At 33.5% G+C, this 10,410-nt stretch overlaps 2 protein-coding genes across 2 annotated transcripts; one reads left to right on the top strand and one right to left on the bottom strand.

The window, feature by feature from the left end:
- Positions 1–1,756: 1,756 nt before the first annotated feature.
- LOC143619016 (uncharacterized) lies at positions 1,757–2,197 on the bottom strand. The gene has a single exon (XM_077091053.1). It carries the CDS (start codon positions 2,195–2,197, stop codon positions 1,757–1,759), a length of 441 nt encoding a protein of 146 aa, XP_076947168.1.
- Positions 2,198–5,801: 3,604 nt separating this feature from the next.
- Positions 5,802–7,147, top strand: LOC143618869 (zinc finger protein ZAT5-like). Its single transcript, XM_077090937.1, has one exon. It carries the CDS (start codon positions 6,035–6,037, stop codon positions 6,815–6,817), a length of 783 nt encoding a protein of 260 aa, XP_076947052.1. The 5' UTR covers positions 5,802–6,034; the 3' UTR covers positions 6,818–7,147.
- Positions 7,148–10,410: the final 3,263 nt, after the last annotated feature.

Here is a 10,410-nt window from a genome sequence, read left to right as displayed (position 1 = left end):
GTTGATGTTGATGGTGTGGTGTCTAACACAAGATATGGGACTTGCTATGAAGAAGAGGAGTATGATGATGATGGTTAATGATGATGATAATGATGGTAATGATGGGAAGGTTACATCCATGAAAAGTGATGAAGAGGTTGAGCCAAACAATCATCACTGGATTCCAAGAGGATCATGGCAAAGTGGTCAGGGTCAAAGTGATCAATCTGGTACAGATGATAGTCATGCTTAATTTGTTTAAGTCATTTGTTTGTTTAGATAGGATCATGTAGCTTGGTCTGTAACATGTGAGATATGAAAGATCAAAGCTTTAAATGAACATTGAACAGGACAAGTGACATCAAGAGGACAAGAAAGATGATATTTTATGGGAACACTTTTGAGTTTTATATAAATTTTGTAAAAGGTGAAACTTATTTAATTAAAAAGAAGATCCATTTAAGTTGTATAGTTATATTAAGGGGTTTTATGAACATAAATGTAAATGTTATATTTGTTGGATTTTTAAGCATTATATATAAAAGTTCATTTGTGAAACCATTCCCGAATTTTTTGTTTCGGATGAATGTAAATGAAATGTTGGTTGAATAATTAATGAGATTAGAATTGAAATGATTCTTTTAAAGTCCTCTAGTTCTCTTGATTTCTTCTGGCTAAATAAATTCCACATTTGTTCAAAATGAATTAAGTTTCTTACACTTAACTGTTGTTGTTGCGACTATTACCACAAAGATTGTTTTATTCATCGTGAGAGTTGACGAGAAATTTAGCCACGCGTGCTCACGCTCAGTGATGGATCCAGGATTTTTTTCCAGTGGGTTCACTGTTCGGGTTGGTTCGACGGTTCACTGTTCGAATCGGTTTGACGGTTCAGATCAGTTAAGGTTTATCACATTATAAAAATACGATGCAATAACTAAAACAAACATCTTCATTTGAAACTAAAAAGCTTATAATATAAATACGATAGTCTTTTCGAATTAAGAAAAAAAACAGAAAAAAAAAAACAATACTCTATAGTTGTTCTCTTCAAGTTTTCATCTTTGAATATATAGCATTACATCTTCAATCGAAACATGTTTGAAGGAACTTTCTTTTAACGTAACAAATGCAACAAGAACAATCATAACCTTTTCAACTTAGACAATCAAAAGTCAAAATGTTTTTAACAATATTAAAAGGATACTAATTTAGCAATTTGGTTACTTTCATTATCTCCTTACACAAACTTATTTCATTATTCTATGTTAGTTTAGTTTTGTATGATACAATATTTATATTGGATTATGTTAAAATGATGAAGACATAGATCTACACTACTCATATGCATATATGGCATGTGTTCTGTATATATTTTTAAAATGTAGTGGTTTTTTCTCTTGTTATCTAATTTCGATTATTAATTAAGTTTCAACTTTCAGGAATCTTCTTTTATTTCCTTCTGCATGTTGAGGTTCGCAACCAGTAAAAAAAACCGCTGAAGTAGGGAATGGAACCAAGGTTCTTACCATAAAACAGCAGCTTGTTTACCACCAAACTAGTAATCCACTTTGATTATGGGTTCACTCATAATAATATATGTGGGTTCACTCTCACCAGCGAAAAACATCTTTCAACCGTTGCGGTTGTAACAGGTAAAACTAATGTAAGCTTTAATAATTGATACACCAAAGGAAATGAAATATGTTTTTTTTGTTTCCACCATAACTCTAGCAAGATCGACAATACCATTCAAGTTAGCATATCTTTTATCTTTTCACACACTATCAATGTACAAGCCAAGTTGATGTGAAAGAGCGATTTTCTCCCGACTATCAAAATCATACGGATAAAACTCACATAGTCTCATTACCTTCGACCCATCAAACTTAGAAAATGAGTCATATGGGATGAAAGCCGTCATGTTTTGAAGTAATTCCGTGTTGATCTCATTAAAACGATCACCAGCCTCTTCAATTAGCATATCAACAACGGTGTTAAAACAATTAAAGTTATAGTAATGTTGATTAGTGAAATCATACCTTTGCCTTTTAGATATGTGACCTTTTTCATTAATATACTCTTCTTCCATGTTCAATATTTGAATATTGTTTTTTCCACAAAATGAATGAATTTTCCTTAACAATGGATTAAAACCATTTTCTCTAAAGTCTTGCATCTTTCTTTTAGTTGTTTCAACCAATAAAACAGCTTCCATAATGTCTTGATCATTTCTTTGAAGAGCTCGTGATAATATATCTGAGAGCCCTAGAATGTGTAACATCAAGTGCAAATAACCATAACATAAAAGAAAAAAACAAAGGAATTTTTCTGTTCTTTTTAATTAAATAGCGAAGATCCAAAAGAAATAAAAAAAATCAAATTTAAAACGGCCCGGAATTTAAATCCAAAATTGACGAATGTTACAATATTCACAACTTTTTGGAAATTTCGTCCCGAAATTAAGGAAAAATCATAACATAAAAGAAGAAAACAAAGGAATTTTTTTAAATAAAAATAACACAGATCTTTGAATGACCCGAATTACGCTACAACAGAAAACTATGATAAGGACACTTATATATAGGATGTACCAATGGCGTATCCACCATGCCCTTATCACATTGATATTTGTAGCGTTACCCAAAATCACCCTATGTTCCGAGTTATGTCACACAACCGTATTCACTATGAGTTCCATGTGAGGACTTTGATAATTATGCGTGCACTCATAATTATTTAGATCGTCGCATGATGCACATAACTCATCCCGTTGTGCGACCGTGAAAATAAGGTAAAAGAAAGTTTTTTTTAATCAATATTTAAATGAGATTGTTTGAAAAAAGAGCAATGAAAATATATAAATACGAGAAATTTAATGACCATAAATAACTAGTAAATAATCTTTGAATGAAAATAAAAATAAATAATAACAAAATAGTTGAAGTTAACCATCAAAATTAATAACAAAAAAATGAAATAAATAGATAGGGGAAAATTTTAAAATTATATAAGTAACTTACACATACAATGTAGAGGAAATACTTGAAATGACGACCAAATTCACGCAATAATAATTAGGTTCACACAATAAACAATCTTATGACAAAAATATAATTGTAGGTGAGGCGTTAAATCAAGCTTGTATATCGGATAAGATGAGGAAGAAGTACTATCAGCTAGAGGTGAGCTTTGGAGAACTTGGGTAGTCATGTATTAAAATATCGAAATAAAATTTGTACACGTGAATCATATTAGATAACTATATACAACACATGTTCATAGTCCCAATTTCGACTTATTGGTCGGGATTAATTACAACTGAATAAACGTTTTGTGATAGTTCCAACTTTCAACATATATCTTTCCCCAACAACCTCAACATTGCAAGATATGGCCAGATTGAGGTCTGCAAGTCCTTATCTTCACTAACCAGCCACAGATCAGAGCTCCTAACCCATGTCGTCAGTTGTTCATTGCCTTATAACCACCACCATGCACTAGGTATGTTTACCGAAAATGCGAGCGAGGTTGTCTCCAACTACCCAAGCACCTTCATCTCCGTTCGTCCAACTACCTAAGGTCACCAACCACATACCGTTGCTAACCTAGTCACACGGCTGCCACCGCGTGTTGCAAAAGGTACACTGGTTCGAGTCTCATCTCACTCTCTTTCTCAAGGAGGTTGTGGTGGCCGGCTGCCAGTGGGGGTCCACGTCATCATTTTTGTCCCATTAGCATGCCACTTCATTAAAAAACTTATATGTTAGCTTTTAATTAGTGTGATTCTGCTAGAAGAAACTAAGTTGAAAATTTAGACCGTCATAAAGATTTTTTCAATTTAAATTTAACTATGTCAATAGTTCAAAGTTAGGATATTTGAAATCTAATAACCCATATTCCTTATCCTAAGAAAATGAGATTATATGTTTTTATCTTATATTATTATGTTTTATATATGAGAGCATCCATAATAACATATTTTAATGTGTTATCAATAGTGTAACATGCCATCTTCCCATCAATTAAATTTTTTTTATCTTAAGTAGTTGGTCTAGTGGTAAAAGGCTGCCCTTCTTTAGTGGAGACGTATGTTCGATTCTCACTTAAGTCAATTCAAAGGATATCTGGGTGAAGGGACAAATCAGGGCTTTAACCCCAGGTTTGAACCCGACAAAGGGCGAGGATTTACGGATTTCATCCGATTCCCGCGCCTCAGGGGGGTACGGTCTCACGGCGGTCGAAGAGGCAACCTTGGACATAGTCCCAAAAAGCTAGATTTACACGTAAGATTCTTTGCATTTAAAAAAAATAAAATTTTTCTCTCACTTGTCCAACCTCACGTCATTCTCTCTTTCCTCCACCTCATCCTCTCCCTCCTCTAAAAATAACAAAGAAAAACATCCTATTATGAATGCCCTATGATACTTCTATTTTAGTACATTTTTACATTATATATTTTGTTGATGTTTGAAACACCTATGATATCCCATTTATGAAGTTATATATTCTTACTTTGTTGTCCCCATTTGTAAACCAATAATAATACGTAGTCTACTTAGGACATTAATGATTGATCAAATAATTGAGGAGTGATTGCTTCATGCATGAAAGCTTAAAAGCGGCGTGATTTTTGGGTCATACTATCATTTCCTTGACTTATACTTCTTGACCAAAATACTTTATATAAAATTTTAAAAATATGTGAACCTTTTTTTCCTTTTGTTACACGAAAATGTTTATAAAATTTATAAAACTACAATGCAACATCGTGGATATTCCATTATCATACTAACCAAACAAACATATACATTTATATCCAAATTAATTGTTTTGTTAGTGATGCTTTTCTACATCCATATAATATTTAATAAAACATTCGGCCTAAAGAACCTCACTTTTTATATCTAAATCGAAGTGCCAGATGCCTAAAAATATATACACTTACAATCGGCAAGGTTGGCGAACTTTGTGAGTTGAAAATTTATACACCTAAGTACAATTTGCAAGGTTGGTCAGCTTCATGAATTATACAACAATTAAGCAAGGTTGGCGAACTTTTTGTATGTTTCCTTCCCTTTTCTTCTTCATTTTCAATTTCAAACCGATGAAAATCATGAAATGCACCCGTCTTTACCACTGGCGTCAGACGGCGCCACGATTGTCTTGAAGACATAGGCAGAGTGAATATTATTTAGAAAATTGGGAATTTTTCATTTCAACAAAATAATGAATTTGATTAATAGAGTGTAAATGGCACTTATATTTGACAATGTCTTGTTCCATAATTTTGTAAATAACTTTTCCTAAACGTACATAAGTATTTTATAACAAAAAATAATACTATAAAATCAAGAAATTTTTTATATTTAATATGAATATAATACTACAATATATTAAAATATTGAAATATATTATTAAAATAAAAAAACATTAAATAAAGAATAATTAATAATTGGTTGGAAACCTAAGAAGGTGATTTAGTATGAGAAGGGTTAGTGTGCCAGGCTTGCACTCCAAACCTGGAAAAGGAATCCTCCAACTCCTCCATTAGGTTAGATTAGGTTGGGTTTGCTTCAAAGCCAACCTGATTCCCTCCCTTCACTTCTTACTTGCATCCATGCACATGGAATAATATCATATACATATATAATATTATTTATCAATCATCATAAAACATTTATATATACACATATATTCCTAAACCATCCAATTAACAATAGTTATATAAAACACCTTCATAGACTTTTTCTTGAAACATGGTTAATAATTCATTTATATAAGTTTCCAACATATTTTATAACTCATTTACATGAAATCTTATGCTATATACATACATGTCTAGTTGGTTGATTTTTAATATAGTAACTTCCAAGGTTGGAAAGGCAAAGCTCAAACGGTGGACATACTCACGGGGGCGGCTTCTCTTTCTTACTCTTAACACCTTCACACAACTAGACATATATACATATATATAATGCAACATATGCATACACACATATATATATAACTATAACCCTAAACTCTAACTTGACAACCCACCCTCCCCTAAAATATGGACACTCATGATGGTGGTGATATTATGATCATAAAGGGAAAGCGTACCAAACGCCGGAGACCATCATCGGCGCTTACACTAAACCTTGCTTCCACCTCATCCTCCACCACCACCACAAGCGACACGAGTGCTCCGGTGAACCATAATGGGTTCTTTCAACTACCACCCACAACCTCCATTGAGTTCACCAACATTCTTGATCAAGATAACCATGCCAACAATGACCAAGACATAGCCAACTGCCTCATGCTTTTGGCTCATGGGCATCATGATCTACCTCCACCGTATCCATTAACTGCGGTGGCGCCACCTCGATCATATGTTTACGAATGTAAAACATGTGATCGCGGTTTTGCCTCGTTTCAAGCCCTTGGTGGCCATAGAGCTAGCCATAACAAGCCTCACAAGGATGTGCATGAAGATTCTAAAAATAGAACATTTAGTTTGGTTAGTCCAAACAAGAGTAATGTGTCATGTAATACTAGTGGTTCCACCAAAAGGCCTAAGGTTCATGAATGTTCGATATGTGGTTCGGAGTTTACATCTGGCCAAGCACTAGGTGGTCACATGAGGCGGCATAGGTCCATGACCATGGCTGCAACAAGTTCTAATACATCAAATGGCCATCATGAGTCCAAGAGGCACAAAACTGTGCTAACGTTGGATCTAAATCTTCCGGCTCCTACCGAGGATGATTACAAGGAAACCAATAATTCTTTTGGATCAAATAACCAAATCATCGTCTTTTCTGCACCTAACTTGGTTGGTTGTCATTTCTAATCACACGAGTTATTCTTTTTAACCATGTGAACCTGTTATCAGAAATTTCATGTGTCTGACAACAACCTGCTAACCAATGGGATCTGGTAGATCAAAGCAATCACATGATCTATTAGGGTATGCTAACACCGTACGTTATTCATTGTAATTTGATTCTTTGAAATTTTTTTAATTTGTTCATATGAATATACGATTCATGATGATTGTAACATTAGATTGTTTGACAAGGTGGTATATTAGAGTTATGAATTGAAATTTGTTTATTGTATTCTTATGTAGTGATTCTCTTATAATCAACTTAACAACCATAAGTAATTTTCAAAACAATGCTCATTAGTTGTTTGTTTTATCTGCCTTTGTGTCGTTTTTTCTTTCGTTGTGTTTTTATGGGTCAGTTTGTATTGATATGAACTTTTCTATCCATTTTCTTATAGTTTTTTATAATATAGTTGTTGCTCTAAAATAACAAAATTTCACCGATTTGATTCATTGAAACCGTGAAAGAACCTTGATGAATGATGGTTCATTATTTACAACAAATAAGTAAATGCTTACTGATTAGGTACGGCATACCTTGTGGGCATTACTTAGGCAGCCTACCGGATTCTCTACGTTCGTTAGAAGTCAAGTTCAACACCAAATGGGTTGTAATGATTTAATTTTAAATTATTTAAATCAAAATCGTTAAGTGTTGAAAATTTGAAATTGAACCACACCAAAACATGAGTTTTAGCACCAGAGGGTTTGACGTAATACTTTTAGAAATATATAATGTTTCAACATATGATAGAAAATTAGGCTTTTGGTTTCTTATGATTTGGTATGTTTTCAGTTCAAACATGAATCTTTTGACATACCATGGTCTAATGTTTGAATATTATAATCCTTGTTAAATAAATAGACAATTAAGTCATTTCTCACCTAAAGACTATTTAGGTAATTTATAAAGATCATTTAATAGTGAAAGGACTAAGTTTGGTATCATGAATTGGGAGGCATCACGATTAACTTTACTTTGGGATTTTTAATGTGTTTTTTGTTGCACCCTGAAAATTTGTGTGCCCTAAATGCCAACTTCAAAAGTTTAGGGGCCTAAGTGTTATAATGCCAAAGTAAAGTTTAGGGTTTACATGTAAATATGAAAAAAAAAATGTAACAGTGCGTCCGTAACCACGATATTAGAACATACGATGCAAAGTGACCATTCAGATGGGGAAGATCCAAACTTTGATAGGCATATCTCTGGCTAGGAAATGAATTACGGAATTCATAATATATGAAACAAATGAATCTTTTCGAGTAGAATATGAAAAAGAGGTTTAGCAGACCGCTACCTATATATACCCCAAGCTTTAACAGTCCACTACATTGCGAAAAAGACAAGCACGTTGCTGACACGTGTAGCATGACTCATTTGACATTAGCGATTCGCTACCAAATCCTTAGTGTTCTGCTAAGCTGCAAAAAACTACACGTGCCCGGGATTCAGCACTTGTCCTGTGACTAATCCCTATCGGCGGTAGTGATCCGCTATTGGTCCTTTAAAAGTCTTCTAAGGATTCTCAAACGACCTATAAATAGAGGTCTCATAGTGTTCATTTGAGACATTACTCAACATCGATTCTCTCTATACTCACGTACATCCTCAATCTATTGAGTGTTTCTTCACTAGCTAAAACTTTTGTCCTTGTGATAAGTAGCTAAGGCAAAAGTGTGAACGCTTTGTTCGAAAGTTAAAAGCCACAATCACAATCATAGGGCTCATAGCTGGTCACTACTCACTAGGCTTGCCAAGATTTGGATTATCATTTATTGTGGTTTCTTTAAAGCCTAAGCTTTAATCTTAAACTAGCATAATGAGACATTGTAACATGATTTTCAAACTACCTAAAATAGTTTTACAAAAGTTCTAATAATATTACAAACAAACGTTTCTTAGTGTATACAAAATGTCGTCAATCAAAATAGGTATATCTACAGAGTTAGATGGATTCTCCAACTATCCTAATGACCCGTCTAATGTACAGGATGGTCAAAAGACAAGAATGAATATTTTAGTAAAGGGAAAATTCCCAAAATAAGCGTTTTTGAAAACGTTTTTCAGGTTTTAGGTGTCATTTGCAGAAATTCTCAAAATAGGTATTATAAACTAGTCGTGACGAGTAGTTTATGATTACACACGAGTAGTTTGTATAACCAGTTAAAATTTGCCACGTGTCCTTAAACTAACCGTAACGAGTAGATTACTAACCATTTACTCGTCCCGACTAAATAAGTTTTATGCCTCGTAATCAACGCCCGCGATTAATTAATAAGTCATTTAGTCGCGACGACTAGTTTACCTAGTTTTCATTCCTTACACGAGTAGTTTATCTGTTTAATTTGTACTAAGGAAACGATTATGTAGTTGAAATCTTACGTATTTGTGTCTTGAAAGACAAACTTGTAAGACACATTTTTTCATATGTTCAAAATTTGTAGGGGTGAGATAGGAATCATTAATAACCCGTCTGACAAGACAACTTTTAATAATAAGATTTAGTGAAGAATATGGACGTGTCCCTCAATATTTTCAAAATTATGATCCCCTTAGTACAAATTTACCAAATAAGTGTCTTGAAAGACAAAATTAAATGACACATCTTTTCATGTGTTTAAAATTTGTAGGGGTCAGATAGGAAACCTAAATAAACTGTCTGGCAAGAAAGCTTCTGATAACAAGTTTTAGTGAAAAAACATGGACGGGTCCCTCAATATTTACAACATTATGATCTTCTTGGTACAAATTCACCCGAAATGCGTTTTGAAAAACTGAGTTTGAAAGCATAATTTCCCAAGTTTTTGGAAGTTGAGGGGATCCTGTAGGAAACATTATTAAACCATCGAAAAATATTGTTTTTTTAGAAGAACATTTAGTGGAAAATATGGACAGCCCCCCCCCCCCCCCTCAACATTTATAAATAAACAGTCGGATTTTCAAAAAATGTTACACTTGTCAAACTTCTATTGGTCTAAAGATTTCGCTAGATCTCGTCGCCTCATTCCAAATTTAGCGGGCTATTTTGTGAATGTGTAGGGATTTTGGGCTATTTATCATTCTCACTCTCCTCAAAATGGACATTTAGAGAATTTTCCCCAAATACTTATACTCAAACGTATAATACAACTAACAAAATCATTTATACCTAAACTCATTACATTAGCCATCTTTCATTTCCGTCTAAAATTTTCAAGGTCAAATCGTAAATACCAAAACCCAAATAGGGATGGCAACGGGCCGGGTTCGGGTAATCCCATACCCGTACCCGTTTGTAAAACCGTGTCCCATACCCGGCCCATTACCCGTCGGGTATTTGTCGGGTAATTACCCGTCGGGTATCGGGCATACCCGCAGGTATCGGGTATACCCGTTGGGACTTTCAAGTACATTTTTTTAATCATTATAATTATTTTATATCATTTATTCATACAACAATTCTTACAAATTTAAATATAATGCACTACATATATAAAAGAATGACAATAAATAAATAATATCATTATAATTTTTATATAATTTTCTATATATATGCTTCACAACTTAGAAATACAAA

This window comes from Bidens hawaiensis, unplaced genomic scaffold (genome assembly GCF_021521415.1).
Source record: "Bidens hawaiensis isolate Kalapana, Puna unplaced genomic scaffold, B.hawaiensis_p1.1 tig00002343_1, whole genome shotgun sequence".
Taxonomy (NCBI): domain Eukaryota; kingdom Viridiplantae; phylum Streptophyta; class Magnoliopsida; order Asterales; family Asteraceae; genus Bidens; species Bidens hawaiensis.
The sequence above is the reverse complement of the archived record's forward strand: the minus strand, read 5'-3'. Positions and strand labels throughout refer to the sequence as shown.